General features: G+C 37.7%; 1 protein-coding gene across 12 annotated transcripts in view; it reads right to left on the bottom strand.

Moving 5' to 3' along the window:
• Positions 1-24439, bottom strand: part of TASP1 (taspase 1) — a 244078-nt gene that overhangs the window by 17915 nt on the left and 201724 nt on the right. For 7 of the 12 annotated variants that reach the window (XR_289232.4, XM_001492241.6, XM_070247226.1 and 4 more), the window contains one exon: positions 20469-20542. Coding sequence is in view for 10 of the 12 variants with exons in the window: in XM_001492241.6 (XP_001492291.1) it covers positions 20469-20542 (74 nt within the window). In the remaining 2 variants the exon portion in view is untranslated. Of the gene's footprint in view, positions 1-791; positions 857-18477; positions 19785-20468; positions 20543-24439 lie in introns of those variants that run through there. The other 5 variants (XR_011430799.1, XM_070247225.1, XM_070247224.1 and 2 more) reach the window with 4 other exon arrangements.

Below are 24439 nucleotides of genomic sequence, written 5' to 3'. Positions count from 1 at the left end.
TCTACAACATGGGTCAGTCTCAAATGCCTGTGAGTGAAGCAGGTCAGGTGTAGGACTGTCACAGAGGAGTGCCCAGGGCCCAACAAACAGGGTGGCTACCGCTTGATTCCAACTAATCGCTGTCACATAGGAGGTAGGTCCCAGTGTTGCCAAATCTTTTGCTGTTATAGGAGAAAACAAATCAGGAGAAAAAAAACTGTATTTTTATGTAAAACTTAAAATGTTTAAATCTCACATAAAATTTTAATGCAAAACTTGTATTTCATGTAAATTAAAAAATTTTATGTAAAAATTTTCCATTTTTTTAAAAAGCTGATCTGCTGATGAATCCAGCTTTTGATCTCAGCTCTGGAGGTTACTGGGGAGGAAGGACAGTGGGAATAAAATGTTGTGTCCAAACAAGCATCTGGACTCAAAGCTCTACCCTAAACCTCAACATGGAGTCACTCATTAAAGATGTATCTATGGAATGCCTACTTGTGTTAGGCACTGTGTGGCCATTGGCAACTCCACATATACTGCATGCCTGGTAGATTCAGCTCCTGTCACTCACCTGTTTAACAAAATAATGTAACAGAAGTTCTTACAACATAAAATCAATGGGTGATCCTGAATATTTACAATAATAGAAACCAACGCTTTGTTTCAAGTTAGGAAATTAACATGAAGTAAGAATGACATGACCAAGATTGTGGCCTTGTTTGTTTTAGCATTAAAAAAACAAGAAAAAATTCGTTTCATCATATGTCCACTGCTTTCCAACCAAAAGAAAGAAAACACCATTCACTCACTGTGGGTAATAAGGTCAATCATTCTGAAGGATGCTTGTCTCAGTTCCACACCATGGTTATGTGTCCTGTGGGCAAACAGCAGGCATGTGTCTGCTTTGGGAAGGTATATACTTGCCTAAAACGTTGCGTACTAACAGGTAATAAGATGACACACAAATGTTAAGTTTATACTTGACGTGAACTACACAGATTGATGACTATGTAAGTATGTAGAGGTAGACAAATTAATGTTTTCATATTTCCCATGTTGCTATAGCAAAAAACAAAGGGCTTATTTACCTCATTTCAACTAACATGGAGTGTCTACAAGTTCAGGTAACAGACATATTTATCTTTGCAAATATCTAACCCTACATCATGATAAAAATGAGATTTATTTGGATAAATAGAGTTAATTCCTCTGAGAAGATTTATGCTCTTGCCCACATGGTGAACTCCCTCTCCGTGTTTATTCTATTTATTGCTTTGGAGCAATGTCAAATGAATCATTTGGAAGAAACGATGGTGTAAGTCTAATAAGGCAAAAATAAAATTACCAACTACTTTTAGAAATAAACTTGAGGCTGAGGAAACTTCTGTTTTAAAGTTTGTTTTTCACATATTCAGTCTTGTACAATCTTTCTCTGTCTGTCTCCAGGACTTTCTAAATAGACCCAACAGCACCGTCCTGGCAGTCCTAAGAGCATGGAAAAGAAATGCAATTTTCTCTATTTGAAATTCTGGGCAAACATAAAAGGTACAAGTAAAATCACTTAGTAGCCACTTGTTCTTGTGTTCCATATGTGCCCTTGCCAAATTTCGCTGTCTGGGATGTTTTCTTGGTACATAGCTTACTGGTGGTGCATAACCTACCATCCTGAGGCAGCTGGCTTCCTGCCAGGGGTCAGACTTCTTCAGTTGTTGCGTAATATGGGGACCAGATTATCAAAAGCAGTTAAAATTTGGTTTATATTAAAGCCAATTTGTATCTGGGTGGTTCTTCATAAATCTAAAATATGGTCTAATAAATCCATATGGTCCAATAAATCCATCCAGTGACTGAATGCCACTGGCCACTATCATGGAACTCTTTTAAGGACTTCATGGTCAATATACCTGTAGGTGTTCCACTGTCTAGTGCTCAGTGGAATCCAAGAAGACTGCTTGCATGTTCAAGGTTCACCTAAGGAAAATTCAACAGTAGCTAGTAAGCAATATTTTCCTCTCTTACTTTTAAAAGAAAAGTTATTCAGTTAGGTGAGCTTAACAGAAAAGCTGTAGGCAAATCTTAGATTTCATAAAAAACCTAAGTTTGTGAAACTGTCAAGCTGGTAGACATCTAGTCAGACAGCTTTCTGAAAGGGCTCCATGACCACCATATTGGCTTGAATTGCAGGGTTGGGGTGTGTGTGTCTATTCTTGCAGCTTTAAACAATTTTTTGTTCTTCTGGGATCTCTAAATTCACTTGCCAATTGGTTTATATTTACAAGTTAGAGGTATGTTTTGTCAAAATGTAATAACCACTACCATCTCCACCAGAGCAACAGGGTAAAAATCTAGGAGGTATAGCTCTTATCATAGGCAATGTAAACGGCACCTTCGGGAGCACAATTACAGCGTAAACGAGGCTGTGGAGCTGCGTGATGTGATGGCCCTGAGAGATTCTCTACGACTTCTACCACCACTTCTTCCTTCCACTACTGCCACCACCACCACCCATCATAATTTATGTTGCTCTATTACATGCGCTTCAGTTATATTATGCAATTAATATTCAGAATGTTATGATGTTATGAAATGTTATGAAAGCTTCAGTAGTATTCCCACTTTAAAGATAAGGAAACCAGGGGTAAGAGTTATAACCTGCCCCAGGTTATAAAGCAGAGGCTCCAGGTTCGAAATCCAAGTCTGGCTAACTCCAAAGCCCATCCTCTTAAGCATCACACCACACTGCCTCTTTATAGATGATCTTGTTAAGATCTGCTCAAAGACTTTTAAAAAATAGAGGTTTGATTTAGATACAATAAAATGCATAGATGTTAATGCATAAGGTTTGAAGACTTTTTTCTTTTTTTGAGGAAGATCAGCCCTGAGCTAACTGCTGCCAATCCTCCTCTTTTTGCTGAGGAAGACTGGCCCTGAGCTAACATCCATGCCCATCTTCCTCTACTTTATACGTGGGACGCCTACCACAGCATGGCTGCCAAGTGGTGCCATGTCCACACCACAGATCCGAACTGGCGAACCCCGGGCTGCTGAAGCAGAATGTGCGCACTTAACTGTTGCACCACCAGGCCGGTCCCTAGGTAGATTTTTTGAGGCTTTTAGACTTTAAGTTTGAAAATGTTAATGGTCACCAAGATTTGCATACATAATCACAACCAAAGTGGTAAAACAGACCAAAGAACAAGACTTTTTAATACCCTTTAAAACATAATAAATTGTAATTTCTACTCATTTATTTCTATGCTTTGAATTTAGACCTCTGAATTTATTTCCCATTTTATAATCTTTGACTATTTTTCTGAATATAGGTTACAAACAATTTTTTCTCTTATCTCCCAGACTCAGTATGTCAGAGTCATCTGCCTTCTGTTGGTTACACTGTTATCTTTTAGAGAGGATACACTTACTTAGCCAGGTATATTCTAATAACCTTGTGAATGAAAAAGTGTTAGAGGATTAAGAACAAATAATGGGGTAATTATTTCACTGATCCTCATTCAATTTCAGAAAAATCACTTCCCTAAAGCAGCAATTCTGCCTAATAAAATTCTTTCCATCTCTAAACAGACTAAAAGAAAATTGAAATTATGGGAAACCTATGATAGTTTACTAGACGTTGTGTGCTTTTAATAGTTCAACATTGGTAATACTGGATAATCAAGAGTAAATTAATAGGCTAACATTTTAAAATATATACTTTAATAAGTATAAAGAACATAAACAATTAGGTAAGCCTGTTAAGAAGCTGACCAAGATACATAAATTAGAAGATACAAGTTTCCATTTAAATTTTCTTTCATTTTCTTCTAGACTATTCTATTAAAGTTGTTGAATGTATACTTTCTCGTTTGTTATTTTGGAAGTCCCTTATTGTAAAGATAATTCTTTTATCTGATGACAAACAACAGCCACATTGCCAGTGACTACTCTGGATCTCCACATTAGATACATTCAATTTCTTCTTGAGACACAAGTTTCTATCTGTATTTCTGAGGCAATGTTTTGATAAATTCTGCAGTGTCTGGTCCTTTGCATTTCCATAGGAATTCTGTCAATTTCTTATAAAAAATACCTGCTGGAATTTTGCTTGGGATTGTTTCAAACCTACAGATGAATTTGGAAAGAATGCCTACCTTGGTATTATTAAGTCTTCGGATCCATGAACATGGCACATTTCTCCATTTATTTAGGTTTTCTTTTATTTATTTCAGCAAAGTTTTGTAGTTTTCAGACGACAGGTCTTGCACATCATTTGTTAGATTCATTCCATGTCATTTGAGAATAACTACAGTTCTTACTTCTTTTCCAACTTTTGTCTTTTATTTATTTTACTTGATTTATTGTACTTTTAGTAATGCCAATAAAATACTGAAGAGAAGTAATGAGAGTGGACCTCCACTTTTGCCTGTTCTCAATGTTAGAAAGAAAAGAAAGTGTTCAGCATTTCACCAATTAGTATGATTTTGACTGCAGGATTTTGGTAGATGCCTTTTATCAGATTGAGGTATTTATCAGATTTCTGATATGTCAAGGTTTTTATCATCAATGGAAGGTAAGATGAGCATATGACATCAAGATGATCATATGGTTTTCCTCCATTGGTTGATATATATATATTTTTTGCTGAGGAAGATTAGCTCTGAGTTAACATCTGTGCCAATCATCCTCTACTTTATATGTGAGTTGCTGCCACAGCATGGTTGACAAACGGCATAGGTCCACACCCAGGATCTGAACCTGCAAATCTGAGCCACCAAAGTGGAGTGCCCCAAACTTAACCACTATGCCATGGGGCCAGCCCTGATATTTTTAACAAACTTATTGAGACACAATTCATATACCATAAAATTCACCCTTTAAATAAGTGTTCAATTTAGTACTTTTAGTATATTCTCAAAGTTGTGCAACTCTGATTCCAGAACATTTTCATCACCTTGATAAGAAACTCTGCATTCATTAGTACTCATGCCCCAAACTCTCCTCCCACCAGCCCCTGGCAACCGTTAATCTACATTGTGTCTCAATGGATTTGTCTATTCTGGACATTTCATATAAATGGAATCATATAACATACAGACTTTTATGTTTGGCGTCTCTCACTCAGCATGTTTTCAAGGTTTATCCAAGCTGTAGTATGTATCAGCACTTTGTTCCCTTTCATGGCTGAATAATATTCCATTATATGAATATCTCACATTTTGTTTATCTATTCATCAGTTGATGGGCATTTCAGTTGTTTCCACTTTTTTAGCTATTAGGAATAACACAGCTATAAATTCCTGTGTACACGTTTTTTTTGTGAATATATCTTTTCAATTATCTTGGGTATATACCTAGTAGTGGAATTGCTGGGTCATACAGTAACTCTAGGTTTAATTTTTTAAGGAACTACCAAACTGTTTTCCAAAGTAGCTATACCATTTTATACTCCCACCAGCAATATATGAATGTTACATATATTGTTAACACTTGTTATTGTTCGTCTTTTTGATTATAGTCATCTTGGTGGATGTGAAGTGGCATCTAATTGTGGTTTTGATTTGCATTTTCCTAATGACTACTGATAAGCATCTTTTCATGTACTATTGGCTATTTTTATATCTTCTTTGCAGAAATGTCTATTCAAATCCCTTGTCTATTTTTTGTCTTTTTATTGTTGAGTTATGAGTTCTTTATATATTTTGGATACAAATCCCTTACCAAACATATGATTTGCAAATATTTTTTCCTATTCTTTAGATTGTCTTTTCACTTCCTTGAAAGTGTCCTTTGAAGTGCAAACGTTCTCTCAATTTTTGCTTCATGTTACTAGGTACATATACATTTAGAATTTTTATGTCTTCTTGATGAATTGATAATAGTACCATTATAAAATGTCCTGCTTTATCTCATAATGTTTCCTATGTCTGACATTAATATAGCCACATTAGCTTTCTTATGCTTAGTATTTGCATGCTAAATATTTTTCCATACCTTACTACCAATTTTGTCTGAGTCTTTATATTTAATGTGCATTTCTTATAAACGATATATAGTTGGATCTTCTGGGGTTTTTTTCAGTCTGAGAATCTGTGCCTTTTAAATAGAATATTTAGTTTATTCATACTTAATGTAATTATTGATATGGTTGAGTTCGAGTCTTTTTATATTTGTTTTCTATTTGTCTCATATGTTCTTTGTTTTTCTCTTCCTCTTTTCCTACTTACTTTTTGGTTAATTGAGTATTTTGTAGTATTTCCTTTTATGTCTTGTACTGATTTTTTTAGTTATAACATTTTTGTTACATTTAAATTTGTCACTCTAGAGATTAAAAAAGCATCCTTAACTTTCACAAACTACATTCAAATACTAACATACTATCTCATAAACAATGTAAGAACCTTTGTTGTTGTTATTGTTAGTTGATTCTGACTCCTAGCGCCCCTGTGTGCAGCAGAAAGGAACCCTGCCTAGTCTTTTTGCACCATCCTCTTGCCTTCCAGTCCTATATCAGACAATGCTCTGCGGCTATTCACAGGGTTTTCATGGCCAATTTTTTCAGAAGTGGGTGGGCAGGTCCTTCTTCCTAGTCTGTCTTAGTCTGGAGGCTCTGATGAAAGCTGTCTGCCATGGGTGACCCTGCTGGTATTTGAAATACTAGTGACAGCTTACAGCATCACAGCAACACACAGTTGCCACAGTATCACAATGGACAGACTGACAGATGGGTGGGGTGGTTCCCTGAAACGAATCCAGGCCGCAGCAGTGAAAGCGCTGAATCTTAACCACAGGCAACTAGAGCTGGCTGTAAGAACATTACAGTGATATAACTCCAAATGCACATATTTTAGATCATTTGTCATAGTTCCACAGGTAACAGACACTCTCTTTAATTTCTTAAATTCATTTTCCTCTTTGTGCTTCAGTTTGGATAATTTGTATTGATGGGTTCTCAAGTTCACTAATCATATTTTCCACCCAGTCTCCTGTTAAGCCCATCAAATAAATTCTTTGTTTCTGATACTGTATGTTTCAGTTATGCCATTTCCATCTTGTCATCTCTTTTTATAGTTATCATAATTATTTTATTGTACTTCTCTGCTAATTCCAACATCTGGATCATCTGTGGGTAAGCATCTATTAACTAATTTTTCTCTTAAGTACAAATCACATCTTCTTGTTTCTTCACAGGACTCATAATTTTTACTATATGACAGAAACTGCATGTAAAAGAATAGTAAATTATATTTAAAATAAATAATATTTACCCTAAGAAAATGGAACACTCCTTCCACCAGGTTAGGACTCAGTCAATCTAATGTCCAGTTGAGCTGGGCTTTGTGGTAGTTTTAGATTCAGTTCACTACTGGCTAATATTGTGAGGTCTGGATCAGTAATTTCCCTTAAGCAAGGTCTGGGATCTGAGCCCTGGTGAGACTCTGAAGACTTCTCTATGTCTTATAATCCAGCTACCAGCATTCTAACTATGGCAGATTTCTCTTTGTTTATAGTCCAGCCACCAGCTTTCCGGGTTGCTTAGGTGTTCTCTTTTCTCTTGATAACCTCCCCTAGCTCTCTGTGCCAGGGCATATTTCTTCAGCCTGTTGCCCTGGTACTAGCCTTCAGTAGGATGCTGCCTAGCCTTGATGGAGGTCCCGTACACCTTGGGATGTGAGGGAGGTTTCTTCTCATTTCTTTTCTTTATCCCAGCCTTCTGTTGCAACTGCCATGCACTTGATCCACTATACCTATACATCTGTCTCTCAGCTCTCCTGCTTTGCTTCTAGTCTTTCTTGTGCCATTGCCATGCACTTGGTGAAAATCCTATGCACTATGCTGAATCATTCTCAGTTCTTTGCTCTGCTCCAAGCCTTTGGTGTGCTCACTTGGTGAAGGCTTTGTAGGGAAGAACTTGTGGTGGGTGCAAGACTCACTCTGTGACTGGGGGTTCTCAGGATTTTAATCTGTCACACCAGCTCATATGTGGCTAAATAATTCATTAAAAGTTTGCCTGGAGGAGGCAAAAATTCCTGCCAGAGAGGAAAAAAGTCACCTTTGGGAGGAGTGGAGCTTCTCAGCTGGCCAGGTGGGAGACACCCTAAGGCATACAGCCCTTCCTGGAGGAGTGAGGTCCGGAGTGGGGGCGATACTGCTATAAGCATACTTCAGACTCAGCCCAACTGAGATGGGGGTCTTACTGTGTGGTTTTGCTGGCTATTAACTGCAGTGAGGATACCTCCAGAAAAGCTATCGGTGGAAAGCCATAAAGACCCAGGTCTTAAAGCACCCACGCACAAGCTCACTTATTACAGCAACATAAAATCACCAGAGAGAAGGCTGACAGTCCTCTAGTGAAACTAGGCTCACCTGGTGGGCTCTGGGGGCATCTTGGTGAGAGGAGGGACCTCTCTGGAGACTGAGACATTGGTGGGGGCCATTGTTCTGAGCTGGTCCAGGTGTGCTGCCACGACCCTGGTGGGAGCCATTGAGGTTCATCCCTTGGCCTGTTAGCCCAGGGGTCTGCCACGCCCACTAGAACACAGATTTAATCCAGTTCAGCCAGGGCAGGCAACCCTCCCTAGGGACTGGGCCTACCTGACAGCAAGCCCTCAGGCTACTTTTCAGCCTGCATTGACTGGGTGCCTTGATCCTCTACAGGCAGGCAAGGGTGTCTGCCTCTGTGGGGCAGGGCCTGTGTGAGGACCAGGTGAACTGTGGAGGGCATTGGTGGAGAGGTGGGGGCCTCTGCAGGGCGGTGTTGGGGTATTCTCCACGAGGTTGAGAAGTGTGCACGGGCCAGGACTGTGTTGATGGTGTATGTGGTCCTGTGGGAGGGTGGGGCTAATCAGTGGCGGAAGATCTGTGCTTCACAAATAGCCATAAAAAGGATCAGCCCCACCTTCCAAAGCCTGAAACAATTGAGTGCCCCCAGGTCAAGGGCCAGACCCCCTTAGCTGCACTCCTAAGACATCTGACAACAGCCTTGTAGGCCCGAGGCCTATCACAACCCTAAGCCCCTGAGCCTAGCAACCAGCTACACTGGGTACCAACCCAATTAAGAGGACAATTGCAATAGGAGTGTACTGATAGACTTTGTAGCCAACAGTGCTGAGGCTCCCCAAACTGGATTTACAAACAGCTGGCCAGGGAAGGAAAGACTAGACTCCCTGGGTACCTGCAGTGGGAGTAACCCTGCCATAGCAGAAGGACACAAGTAGCCCACAAAGGGGTCACTCCTGGTTCTTATGGACTGGTGATGAGAGGGAAGCATGCTGCTGGGCCTCATAAGGCTTCTTATACATAAGGCCACTTCTCCAAGATCAGGAGACATAGCCGACTCACCTAATACATAGAAATAAGCACAGAGAAAGAGGCATAATGAGGAGACAAAGGGATACTTTCCAAGCAACGGAACAGTACAAAACCCCAGAAAAAGGACTAAATGAAACAGAAACAAGTGACCTACTCGACAAAGAATTCAAACAAAATATCATGAGGATGTTCACAGATTTGGGGAGAAGACTGGATGAACACAGTGAGCACATCAGCAAAGAACTGGAAGATACAAGAAAAACCAATCAGAAATGAAGAATACAATACTGGAAGTGAGAAATTCACTAGAGGGACTCAATAGAAGAGTAGAGAAGGCAGAAGAACAGATCAGCGAGCTAGACAAAAGACTAGAGGAAATCACCCAAGCAGAACAGAAAAGAGAAAAAAGAATTAGACAGCATGAGAACAGTCTAAGGGAACTTTGGGACAATATTAAGCATGCTAACACTCGGATTATAGGTGTCCAAGAAGGAGAAGACAGAGACAAAGGGGCAGAAAATTTATTTGTGGAGATAATAGATGAAAATTTTCCTAACCTGAGGAAGGAAACGGACATCCAAGTACAGGAAGCATAAAGAGCTCCAAACAAGATAAGCCCAAAGAGGCCCACACCAAGACATATTATAATTAAAATGTCCAAAATTAAAGACAAAGAGAGAATCCTAAAAGCAGCAAGAGAAAGGCTACAAGTGACATATAAAGGGAAGCCCATCAGGCTATCAGCGGACTTCTCAGTCGAGACCCTACAGGTGAGAAGAGAATGGCACGACATATTTAAAGTGCTAAAAGGAAAAAACCTACAGCCAAGAATACTCTATCCATCAAGGCTGCCATTCAGAATGGAAGGAGAGATAAAGAGCTTCCCAGACAAGCGAAAATTACAGAGTTTATCACCAAGAAATCAGTTCTGCAAGAAATGCTGAAGGGACTTATTTAAGTGGGAAAGCAATGACCACAAATAGAGATTAAAAAAAAGAATTATCAAAAAAACAAAACAATAACAAAAAACCAGGCAATAAAATCACTTGTAAAGTAAAAATATAGTAAAGGTAGCAGAACAACTACCTGTGAAGATAATACGAAGGTTAAAAGACAAATGTACTGCGGCTGGCCCCGTGGCCAAGTGGTTAAGTTTGCGCACTCTGCTGCAGGTAGCCCAGTGTTTCGTTGGTTCAAATCCTGGGCACGGACATGGCACTGCTCATCAAACCACGCTGAAGCAGCATCCCACATGCCACAACTAGAAGGACCCACAACGAAGAATATACAACTATGTACCGGGGCGCTTTGGGGAGAAAAAGGAGAAAAAAATAAATTAATTAAAAAAAAAGACAAATGTACTAAAATCACCTATTTCAATGATAAGAGGGTAATGGATAGACACACACCAAACAAGAGACTATATATGATTTGAAAAACATAAAATGTGGGAGGAGGGGAGTGAAAAAGTAGAGCTTTTAGAAAGAGGTCAAGCTAAAGAGTCTATCAACTCCATATAGACTGTTATATGCATAGAATATTAAATAAGATCCTCATGGTAATCACAAATCAGAAACCTATAACAAGCAAGAAAAAAAGTAAGACAAAAGAAATCAAATATATTACTAAAGATAGCCATCAAACCACAAGGGAAGAGAGCAAGAGAAAAAGAAAGGAACAGAGAAGAACTATTAAAACACCCACAAAAAGAAAGGGACAAAATGGCAATAAATCCTATTTATCAATAGCTACTTTAAATGTCAATGGACTAAATGCTCCAATCAAATGCCACAGGGTGGCCAATTGGATTAAAAAAACAAGACCTATGTATATGCTGCATACAAGAGACACACTTCAGTCCTAAAGACACTCATAAACTGAAAGTGAAACGATGGAAAAAGATATTCCATGCAAACGGCAAAGAAAAGAAAGCAGGGGTAGCAATACTTATATCAGACAAAATAGACTTTAAAACAAAAACTGTAACAAGAGATAAAAACCGGCACTACATAATGATAATAGGAACGATCCAACAAGAAAATATAACACTTGTAAATATCTATGCACCCAACATAGGAGCACCTAAATATGTAAGGCAATTATTAACACACATAAAAGGAGAAAGTAACACAATAATAGCAGGGGACTTTAACACTCCACCTACACCAATGGATAGATCATCCAAACAGAAGATCAATAAGGAAACACTGGCCTTAAAGGACACATTAGATCAGATGGACTTAGTAGATATATGCAGAACATTCCATCCAAAAACCATGGAATACACATTCTTTTCAAATGCACATGGAACAGTCTGCAGGATTGATCACATATCAGGCCACAAAACAAGTCTCAATAAATTTAAGAAGACTGAAATAATACCATGCATCTTTTCTGACCACAGAGGTATTAAACTAGAAATCAACTACAGGAAGAAAACCAGAAAAGCCACAAAAATGTGGAGATTAAACAAAATGCTACTGAACAACGATTGGGTCAATGAAGAAGTCAAAGAAGAAAGAAAAAAATTCCTGGAGACAAATGAAAATGAAAACACGACATGCCAAAATCTGTGGGATACAGCAAAAGTGGTTCTAAGAGGGAAGTTTATAGCAATTCAGGCCTACCTCAACAAAGAAGAAAAATCTCAAACAGAAAAATCTAAAAGTGCATCTAAAGGTACTGGACAAAGAACAACAAACAAAGCCCAAAATCAGCAGAACGAAGGAAATAATAAAAATCAGAGCAGAAATAAATGAAATAGAGACTAAAAAAACAATAGAAAAAATTAATGAAACCAAGAGCTGGTTCTTTGAAAAGATAAACAAAATTGACAAACCCTTAGCTAGACTCACCAAGAAAAAAAGAGAGAAGGCTCAGATAAATAAAATCAGGAATGAAAGAGGAGAGATTACAATAGACACCTCAGAAATACAAAAGATAATAAGAGAATACTATGGAAAGCTATACGCCAACAAATTGGATAATCTAGCAGAAATGGATAAATTCTTAGAAACTTACAACCTTCCAAAACTGGACTAAGAATAAGTAGAAAATGTGAATAGACCAATCACCAGTAAGGAGCTTGAAACAGCAATCAAAAACCTCCCAAAAAATAAAAGTCCAGGACCAGATGGCTTCCCTGGTGAATTCTACCAAACATTTAAACAAGACTCAATACCTATCCTTCTCAAACTTCCAAAAAATTGAAGAGGAGGGGAGGCTTCCTAACTCATTCTATGAAGCCAACATTACCCTGACACCAAAACCAGACAAGGACAACACACAAAAAAGAAAATTACAGGCCAATATCAACATCGATGCAAAAATCCTCAACAAAATACTAGCAAATCAAATACAACAATACACTAAAAAGATCATACAACATGATCAAGTGGATTTCATTCCAGGGATGCAGGGATGGTTCAACATCCACAAATCTATCAACGTGAGACACCTCATTAACAAAATGAAGAATAAAAATCACATGATCACCTCAATAGACGCAGAGAAAGCATTTGACAAGATACAGCATCCATTTACGATAAAAACTCTAAATAAAATGCGTATAGAAGGAAAATACTTCAACATAATAAAGACCATATACGACAAACCCACAGCAAATATCATTCTCAATGGGAAAAACCTGAAAGCTATTCCTCTAAGAACAGGAACCAGACAAGGATGCCCACTGTCACCACTCCTATTTAACATAGTATTGGAAGTCCTAGCCAGAGCAATCAGGCAAGAAAAAGAAATAAAAGGGATCCACACTGGAAAAGAAGTGAAAATGTCACTCCTTGCAGACAACCTGATTTTATATCTAGAAAACCCTAAAGATTCCACTAAAAACTTTTAGAAACAATAAAGGAATACAGTCAAGTACAGGATACAAAATCAACGCACAAAAATCGGTTGCGTTTCTATATACTAACAACGAAGTAGGAGAAAGAGAAATTAAGAATACAATCCCATTTACAATTGCAACAAAAAGAATAAAATACCTAGGAATAAACTTAACCAAAGAGGGGAAAGATCTCTACATCGAAAACTATAAAACATTGTTGAAAGAAACTGAAGAAGACACAAAGAAGTGGAAAGAGATTCCATGCTCTTGGATTGGAAGAAGTAACATCGTTAAAATGTGCATACGTCCTAAAGTAATCTATAGATTCAACCCAATCCCTATTAAAATTCCAATAACATTTTTCACAGAAATAGAACGAAGAATCCTAAAATTTACATGGAACAACAAAAGACCCTGAATAGCCAAAGGATTCCTATGAAAAAAGAACAAAGCTGGAGGTATCACACTCCCTGGTTTCAAAATATACTACAAAGCTATAGTAACCAAAACAGTGTGGTACTGGAACAAAAACAGACATGTAGATCAATGAAATAGAATTGGGAGCCCAGAAGTAAACCCACACATTATGGACAGCTAATATTCGACAAGGGAGCCAAGAGCATACGATGGAGAAAGGAGAGTCTCTTCAATAAATAGTGTTGGGAAAACTGGACAGCCACATGCAAAAGAATGAAAGTACACCATTCTCTTACACCATGAACAAAAATCAACTCAAAATGGATTAAAGACTTGAATCTAAGACCCGAAACCATGAAACTTCTAGAAGAAAACATAGACAGTATGCTCTTTGACATTGGTCTGAGCAGCATATTTTCAAGTCCCATGTCTGACCCGGCAAGGGAAACAACAGAAGAAAGTGAACAAATGGGACTATATCAAACTAAAAAGCTTCTGCACAGCAAAGGAAACCAGCAACAAAACGAAAAGACAACCTAACAATTGTGAGAAGATATTTGCAAACCATGTATCAGATAAGGGGTTAATATCCAAAATATACAAGAACTCATACAGCTCAACAACAAAAAAAACAACAATTCAATTAAAAAAATGGGCAAAAGATCTGAACAGAGATTTCTCCAAAGAAGATATACGGATGGCCAACAGGCATATGAAAAGATGTTCAACATCATTAGCTATCAGGGAAATGCAAATCAAAACTACAATGAGGTATCACCTCACTCAGGTCAGAATGGCTATAATTAACAAGACAGGAAACAACAAATGTTAGAGAGGATGTGGAGAGAAGGGAACCCTTGTTCACTGTTGGTGGGAGTGCAAACTGGTGCAGCCACTATGGAAAGCAGTATGGAGTATCCTCAGAAAATTAAGGATAGATCTACCATATGATCCAGCTATCCCACTGCTGGATATTTATCCAAAGAACTTGAAAACACAAAGGCATAGATACTTGCACCCCTACGTTCATTGCAGCATTATACACAATAGCCAAGACTTGGAAGCAACCTAGGTGCCCATCAAGGGACAAATGGATAAAGAAGATGTGGTATTTATACATGATGGACTACTACTCAGCCATAAGAAATGATGAAATCCAGCCATTTGTGACAACATGGATGGACCTTGAGGGTATTTTGCTGAGTGAAATAAGTCAGAGGGAGAAAGTCAAATACCATATGATCTCACTCATAAGTAGAAGATGAAAACAGCAAACAAACAAACACATAGCACTGGAGATTGGAGTGGTGGTTACCATAGGGGAAGGGGGAGGGGGGAGGGCAAAAGGGGCGATGAGGCTCACAAGTGAGGGGATGGACTATAATTAGTTTTCAGGTGGTGAACATGATGTAATCTACACAGAATTCGAAATATATTATGATGTGCATCCAAAAATAAATAAATTAATTTTAAAAAAGGTTTGCCTGGAGGCCAGCCCAGTGGTGCAGTGGTTAAGTTCACATGTTCCACTTCAGGGGCCCCAGGTTTGCCAGTTCAGATCCCGGGTGCAGACCTACACACTACTTGTCAAGCCATGCTGTGGCAGGTGTCCCACATATAAAGTAGAGGAAGATGGGCACGCATGTTGGCTCAGGGCCAGTTTTCCTCAGGAAAAAGAGGAGGATTGGCAGCAGATGTTAGGTCAGGGCTAGCCTTCCTCAAAAGAAAAAAAAGTTTGGCTGGTTTCTCTTTATACTCTTCTATCTTAGTTTTACTTCTCTGCCTACTGCTCTGCCAGGAATGAAGCCGTCAGAGATTTTTCCCTCCTAGGAAGAGCTTGTCTCTTTCTGGAATTTAGTTCATTTAGGTTTTTCTAGCATATTCAGCTTTTTGGATGATTTTTTAAATCTATGATTTTGTAGTCTATCCAGCTCATTCTCATTGAGAAGCAATAGTCTCTCTATCCTCATTGGAAGTGGAAGTCTCTCTCTGGCTTCTTTTGATAACTCCCTCTCATGGACTTCATGTTTCATATTTAAGTCTTCTTCCCACAGCTTTGTTTGAGAGGTAAGTTAAGCCTAGTAAAAAGCCCTCAAAAATCTCATCCCCATGCTAGCCCTTCTAAACAGACATGTATTGAGATTTTTTAAAAGTACCAGAAACTATCTTCATAAAAACAAAACATGGTATACACGACATTGAGACCACAAAAATTCTAGCGAAAATTAAATAGTAAAATATCTGCTTATGTAATCTGGAATGTAGAATTTAAAATTTTGCAAACTTGAAGAAACATCAAAGACTTAATGGGATCCAGTTATCTGTATTCAAACAGACTGCTTCTCTCTTCCTATCATAACTTATCCCAGGAAGGACTTAAGGCAGCGTAAGGTTTTCTTATTCTCATTTTACAGATGAGGGCTCTGAGATCCAGAGAGACAGAGTGATCACACCAAGTCTCACAGTGTGCAGAGTGGAGGGGGACCCAGGCTCCAATTTCCTGATGCTGCACCCATTCTAAGACTTGTTCATTTCAACTGCAAGGCCCAAAGAACTAATCATAGGTGCCAAGAATAGAAATCCTGGCATGACCTCATAAGGTTTCCCATTTGGAAAACTTTACAGCATAAAAAAGAAAGAATGTTAAGAACCAAATGTAAACATCATTGAGTTATCATCCAGTGTTGTGTGCTCTCCCTAGTAGTAGGGAGATAATGGCATGGGCAGTATCTGTCTTGTTTCACTACTATGTGTCAGACTATGATATCGGGCTTGGCACACTGGGCAAAAGAACATCACAGATTGAGTAAGTGAAAAAATAAAAACAAAAAGCTGGGTAATATCCCAAAAGACATCCTAAACTCACAGCACCTTGATAGCTTGATAATGAAAAAGCCTAACCTCTCCTAGATCCAGACCCTAGCTGGAAAGCAACAGACTGACTACTTTAGAGAGATTTTGCATAATATTTTTAAGAGGTATTATTATCTGAATAGCTTTTGGTCAATCCAGTCAGGAACTCAAAATGAAAAAAGGCAACAGTTTGTGGGAATGTAATCATTCCCCCAATGCAAACTTGGTTATAAACCAAAAGTGATAGTTTTTTGAACTACATCATTTCAACTACAAGGTTCAAAGAAATAATCACATGTGCCATAATATCCAAGAGTGATATTTTTTAAACTTTTTATTTGAAAAGAGTTTCAAAATTACAGAATAGTTCAAGGGACAGTCACATATTCTTTACCCAGGTTCAACTATTGTTCACATTTTGCTCCATTTCCTTTGTAATTTGCTATCTTTCTATCCAGCCATCAATCTACTCATCCACATAATATTTTTTTCTGAACCACTGAGAAGATATTATGTATATTAAGATATAAGGCCCTTTACCCCTAGATACTTCAGTTTTTATTTCCCAAGAGTAAGACTATTTCCTTACATACCACAGTACAGTTATAACAAATAAATTTAACAATGATCTAACACTTTTTTACTATCCATATTCCAATTTTGTAAATTGATCTAATAATGCATTTACAGCATTTTATCCCCTCCCATATAGGATCCAGTCTAGGATCAATTATTGCATTTAGTTGTTACGACTCTTTAGTATTGTTTAACCTGGAAAATTTCCGCAGCCTTTGTCTTTTATGATATTGACATTTTTTTTCTTTCTTCATAGAATGTTCCTCATGTTAGATTGGTGTGGTGTTTCCTTGTGATTAGATTCAGGTTATGCACTTCCAGATGGAATACTACAAAAGTGATGTTGTGTCTTTGTCAGGTTATCACATCCAGAGGTCCATGATGTGCATCTGTCCCTCACTGGTGACATTAATTATAATGGTCAAGTTGTTGCCTGGTTTCTCCATTATATACTGACAATTTTTCCCTGCAACTAATAGGAAATCTGTGGGGAGACACTTTAAGACCATAAAATAGCCTGCTCCTCCTCAAAGGTGAATTTTTCTAACAGTATTTCCACTATTGTTATAAAAAGTGATCTCCACATAGTAAAAGAAACCTAAGTTTCACTTATTATACTTGAATAAGTATAACATCTGTTTTTATTACAGTAGTCCATGCACATTGGGTGTTTACTAAAAACTGTTCATTAACTGCTATCTGGCTAGGATATGGGCAAGCTGATTTTTAAACTCAACTGGTATCAATGCCCTAATATTAGTTCAATAAAAAGAAATCTATTTAACTTATGCTACAGAAGGGTTTAGAAATTAAATTATATAATTGCAAGAATGTTCTATTAAAAAAAAGAAAGAAACTTGTAAAAGAATCTACTTTTATTTACTCAAATTATATAGATTCTGGTTACAATGACATTGATTATTATTCAGCCTTTTCTAAGTAGTATGATTTTGAGATAAATTTTAATTCAAGTGCTTAACTTGGATTAAACATAGCTAACTTATATAAAATGTTCAAATGGCCAGGTGGTTTTAGTTTCTGAGTTTGGTAACAAGCAGAAAGAAGGAAATTTTTGGAAAGCAAGGCAAATTTAAAAAAAAAAAAAGCAACCTTTTTAGAAATAGTTTTTAAATTTAAAAGAAAAGTTACCTTTCTTTTTTAGTTTCTAAAGATGCCTCCTTTCTCATTTTGTTACCATGGGTCTCAACATACGTGAGAACATGTTTTTTCACAAACTAGTCATCAAGCTGAACAGGTATGCCACTAATTCAACCATTCTTTTATAGAAGTCAGGAAACCAGGGTAGACCAAAGGCTTACTCTCTTAAAAAGAGCACAAAAGTTTCTCTAGCCCCTTTCTCTTTTGAGCCCAGCTTCTCATCTATAACTTGTCTTATTTCCAATACAATAAAATTCTAGCCCTTTAAAACAGAAGAGACGGTTTTTTTGATCAATAGAATTCAGCAGCCAAACCATTAATGTTTTGTGTTTTGTGGGTTTCTTTTTTTTTTGAAAAGCATTTGCAGCCACAGGCTCAAAGGAGGAAGAAAGGGAGGGGGATTAACTCTCTGCAACGAAGGTCAAAAACATAATTTACAAGTGAGGCAAGAGGAGCAGCTGTATCTGTTGGCCCAATCAAGACCACCAGCTGGAGAATTTACCAGCAATATGAAAACCACGTCCACCAGATGTCAAGCAATGCAACTGGAGGCCAAACATCTTTGGGCTCAATAAAGGACTCTCCACTCTCTTTACCACTCATATTTCACGTTAAATAGTAAGGTGTCTTCCACAGGCCACCAGCAGGGATAACAAGAACATTTCTGCACAAGGGACATAATAACATGACTGTACCGTACCACACTGGCTGCAGTACTGAAGTCCCCCTCACACATGTCCTTCTGTTAAAAAGTAATTTTAGCTCAGAGTCAACACGTAAGGAGTGAGAGAAAATTAAATGGCTACGAGGCATTCCGTGCAAGGATTCTTATGGCTTATTGGGCTTATTTAATATTTGGGAACTGTTTTGTCATCAGAAGAAAAGAATGTTCTGAAAATACTTATTTGAATAACCATTTTTCCACTCATTCTTTAATGTGCTGTTCAATACAGTAGCCAATAGTCACATGTGGCTATTTAAATTTAAACTAAATAAAATTTAAAATTTTGTTCCTTGGTCATATTAGCCACATTTCAAGTGCTCAATAGCCACATGTGGCTAGTGGCTATACTATTGGACAACAAACCATAAATATAAATATAAGCCATGCCCATCATTACAGAAAATACTATTAGACAGTGCTGCTCTAAACCCATAAACCACGTTTAAAATGAGCAATTATAATTCCCTTCTCTGTGTACTAGGAAACAAAGCAATCTTTATGCATTCTCTTATTGAATAAGTCTACTAATACAATCCAAATATTTTATTAGGTGAGGTGAGACAAAGGGGAGGGGGAGCTCAGTAATATTTTCACAAACGTGAGCCAATCCTTGTCTGAGAAAATGCTTTTGTATGCTGTACTCATAGAAGCCCTGTGACGCTACTGGCTTGCTGGATAATATACAGTGGTCAGTCCAGAGGGGTTATAGGACAAATAAGCAATAAACTCTTCTTTCTTACATGTATCCTTAATTTGTTAATGATTCAATCTTTATCAGACAGTTTATATCAGAAGTTTCCTTACTTATATTTCCAAATGTGCAAAATAAGTCATGTCCTTTAAAACAGAGGTGGCCCAACTTCACAGCTTTCCAACTGAGGTACTTTAACGCCAAGTAAACATCATATGCCACAGATGTTTCTAAAAATTTTATGAACAAGAACATGAGGCCAATACAAAATAAAATCCACAAATTATGTTTCTTACTGCTAGGCTTACTCATTGTGAGTCCTGAGAAGCCAAAAAACTCGAGGTGCTATGCCGACGTCTGCGTGATTGCTGTGACTCACTGAGGTACAGACAGGTGGCACATAGGGCACAGACCTTTGATTCTGCCATGAGGACACCATGCCAAGGTATGCCAGAACACACCAGAGAGCGAGCTAGGTCACAGTTGCAAGCACATCAGCCACCTCTGGCCTCATTCGTGCAGGACGCTGTCCAGGCCCTCGTCTTTCTTTGCCTCCATATCCTTTATCTATTCCAATATTCCTTGCAAAATCACCCAGCCCTGTCAGCTCAGCAGCTTCACTCCCATTTTCTCTTCCCAATCTCCAGTTTCCTCTTTTCTAGTTAATCACAATGGATAAAGAACAACAAGATAAAAAAAGTTTTTTCCTGATCTCCCCTGCTCCATCATCAAAAGCAAAAAAGATCCGCCATTTTTCTTTGGGATCGTTAACTGTTCTTAATCAGATTCTCATACAGATCACAGAGCTAATGCCCAAGAGAAGCTGAAAAACTTCCATCATATCAGCTTAGCTGCTTAGAGGTTCATGCAATGGCTGCAAGGTTTTCAGGTTATGCCCCACTTTTCCCGCTTACCTTGGCTTTCCCATCCTGGGCTGACATATATCCAACACACATGCTCTCTGTCGTGTGGCTCCACAGAAATTCCACTGCCGTGGAAGAGAACACAAATAGGCACATTCAGATCACAGATGGAAAATAAATCTTTGGTTTTTAATAGAACAGTTAAAGATAGCTTTATATTTAACACACTCAGTTCCCTACTTTCCATTTGCTCCTTCATAAATGTCAACATGATTTAGTACTCAAAACTGTGTAATGCCATTTACTGTGAAATGAAAAATGTATTTCTTTCTTGTCAAAAGTTTGATTATTACATGTAAAATAAATGCTCTTCTGTTTGAAACTTGTAACATTAAACACACAGACATGCACGCACACACTCATACATACAGTATACAATGATTTAGTAAATGTAATATTCCATAAGGTAGTTTCCTTTAAAACACCCCTCCTCTCCCCCAGGTCTTGGTTTCTAAATACCATTCTCCATGGAAAGGGACCAGGAATCCTTGGAGAAATGTTGATTCCAGGGCTAGGGCAGAGAAAATTCAAAATGAATCTGGAATATCTTGTGTCAGAAAGTAAGGAAGTGTTGCAATAATGATGAAGACTTATCAACTGGCCAAATCTGTGTCACTCTAAGTATCAAAACAAGTAATGATTGTAAAGAATTATTACCACTGAACAAAATAAGAACCTATACTAATGCAAATAAACAAATAATAAATAAATGGAGGAGAAGAGAAAGCTCTTCCTTGCAGCAGAATGCTAACTAATAAATAGAAAAGACAGCTAGAAAACCATCATGGTTGCTAAAACAGTAGATGAAAATTTGGAGAGGAACAGACTATTTTCATAGTCTCAAAGAATCTCTCCACAAAATTCTTATTAAATATAAAGGGGAGAAATGTAAATTCACCGTGGAGAAACCTGATGGACTCCACTTTAATCAAATGATTGAAGCTAACATTACCAATTAAGGGATAAATCGACACTATGTGCCTCCTAATAAAACATTCTGGGATTCACCACCACTTCTGCAGTGTTCTTGCTGAACAGGCAAAACCAGAACTGCACGAGGAAATACCATACAAATCCGATACGGGAACAACTAAACAACTGGCTTGAACTCTTCAAAAATGTCAGTCAAAAAATACAGAGAAAGGAGGGAAACTGTTCCCATTCAAAAGAACAAAGAAGATATGACAACTAAATGCAATGCATCACCCTGGGTTGGATCCTCGACTGGGGGATGTGGGATGTTATAAGGGACATTGTTGAGACAATTGAAGGAATTTGAAAAGGCACTAAGAATAGATAACAGTGCTGTATCAATATTAAATTTTATGATTTTAATAACTGTACTGTGATTATTTAGAAGAATGGCCTTGTTCTTAAGAAATACCCACTGAAGAGTTAGGAGTAAAGATGCTTGATATCTCCATCTTGCTCTCAAATAGTTTAGAAAAAAAATGTACATGTTTGTGTATGTGTGTATGAGGAGGAGTGTACGTGAAGGGAAGAGGGAGGGAAACAGGGAGTGAGGACAGAAACACAAACAAGGGAAAATGAAAACAATGGGTGAATCTAGTAAAGGAATCATGGGTGTCCCCTGAATTATTCTTGCAACTTTTCTGCAAGTTTGAAATTATTTAAATAAAAAGTTACAAAAAGAAAAATTCACAGACATAAAGAGATATATACAAAACTCTGTCACTTTCAAGTACATACTTTCCAAATTCTATGGTTGTTTTTTATTTTTTTTTGAGGAAGATTAGCCCTGAGCTAACATTGCTGCCAATTCTCCTCTTTTTGTTGAGGAAGACTGGCCCTGAGCTAACATCCGTGCCCATCTTATTCTACTTTATATGTGGGATGCCTGCCACAGCATGGCTTGATAAGCAGCGCATAGGTCTGCGACCGGGGCCCAAACCAGTGAACTCCAGGACACCAAAATGGAGTGTGCAAACTTAACCACTGTGCCACTGGGCCAGTCCTAAAATTCTATGATAAAAAAGGCATTTTTTAAAGTTTTGACACACTTTTCCAACAAAAATTTCAAAAGTCCCTGATAATAAAACTGCCTTGCTCAACACTAAACCCTCTGGATCTCAGACCACCCATGTGTTTATATCTTCGACCTAATTAAGCCTGAAGACAAGTGTTTGAGTTGAGACACAACTGTGGGATCAGTGATCTTGGACTCTGAAGGCTTCGCCAGACATGTGGGGAAGAAAGAAGCAATGAGAGGCAAAATTGAGTTCCTCAGATATGTGGCTCATTTCCTCATCATTAACTAATTATCAAACCTGCCAACCTGCTCAACAGACGATCCCCTGAAAAGTGCAGGAAAACAGAGTCACACAGTGAAGCAAGTGCTCTTCACCAGATGTCTTTTCTTCCTCACACATCTGCTTTGAACTTCAAAAATCTTTAAGTCCAGAGCAAGATCTGTGATATTCTAAATTGCCTAACAGAGTAGAGGCACTCAAGTCTTACAGAATTTCCCTAGAGTAACGACAATGCAATTGTATTTAAATACAAACTTAAGACATTTCTAAAATTGTGACTTTTCCTAATGCCCCAAATGTTAAGGTGTCAATTGTTCATGAATTAGCCAACAAAAATACATGGAAATATAGTCAATCTAATCATGAAAGCGAAAGATAAAAACACTGCGCTTTGTTTTTATTTATTTATTTGTTTGGTGAGGAAGATTGTCACTGAGCTAACATCTGTGCCAATCTTCCTCCATTTTGTATGGGGAACACTGCCATGGCATGGCTTGATGAGCAGTGTGTAGGTCCACCCCCAGCATCCAAATCCACGAACCCTGGGCTGCTGAAGTGGAGTGCGCAAACTTAACCACTACGCCCCTGGGCCCGGCCCCACTTTACTTTTTTTAAAGACACAATTTTGATGATTTTAAAATGGTTTATTCTCTCCAAAAATGTAGCATGCTTTAAGGAAATGTAACATATGAAAAATTGAGACTTATAAAACAGGATAAATTGGGTGCACTAATTGACTACATTAAATGCTTTTATATTGAAGAGTTTTCAATAAAGTTTCTAGACATAGAGTTTAGAAGTTCTTAAAGAAAGTAACTCAATGTCTAGAAATTCAGTCTTCACTCTTCACAAACCAAAAAAAGAGGTGTATTACACTGACATATTATTTTTAATACCAACAATTCAAATTAGTATATAGGGATCAGTAGTTCAGGCTAGCCTGAGAAATTCAGTGGAAATTGTTTACAATTTAAATTATAGAATACTTTTGAAAAGAAACCCTATTTTATTTCTTTTAATGCATGTCTTCATTCAAGTTAACACACTATTTCTTGGTGGAGGACTTTGGAAGCAGGAGAGGGAGGAAGTAACACTGAGAATCTATCATGTTCCAGGCACTGTCCTTTGCAGTAAAGCCTGGATGGGGAGCCTGGGACTCAGAGGTGCTAAGTAACACAATTTAGGTCATTTTAGTAAGTGCACAAAGTGGAATTAAAACTGGACTTTTGGATTCTAAAACCTGTTATCTTCCACTCTTCTATTACTCTGAAGTTATTTAGATTTTTCAGGATTTCTAATTAGCGTTATACATTAAGCGGATTAAATTCCTTACAAACACCAAAGGACCACAAAACATCAAACACAAACACAACTCTTAAATATCTCTTCAGGAAAGCTTTTAAAATTATAACAAGACCCAGAGGCCATAAAAGACAAGATAATACATTTGACTCTATTAGAAAATGTTTGTAGTATTTTCTTTTGCCAGGTGGGGAAAAGCGTCAAGAAATGAATGAAAAATTCGGGAAAATATTTGCAATTCATAGAACAGAAAAAGAACTAATTTTCTTAATATATAAAGATCAGCTACAAATCACTAAGAAAAAGACAAATACTCAAGAGAAAGCATAAAGGGTATGAACAAAAGGGAATATGAATGGCTCTAAAAGATAAAAAGATGTTCTACATTTC

Source organism: Equus caballus, chromosome 22 (genome assembly GCF_041296265.1).
Source record: "Equus caballus isolate H_3958 breed thoroughbred chromosome 22, TB-T2T, whole genome shotgun sequence".
Lineage (NCBI taxonomy): Eukaryota > Metazoa > Chordata > Mammalia > Perissodactyla > Equidae > Equus > Equus caballus.
This window is presented reverse-complemented; position numbering and strand designations above follow the sequence as displayed.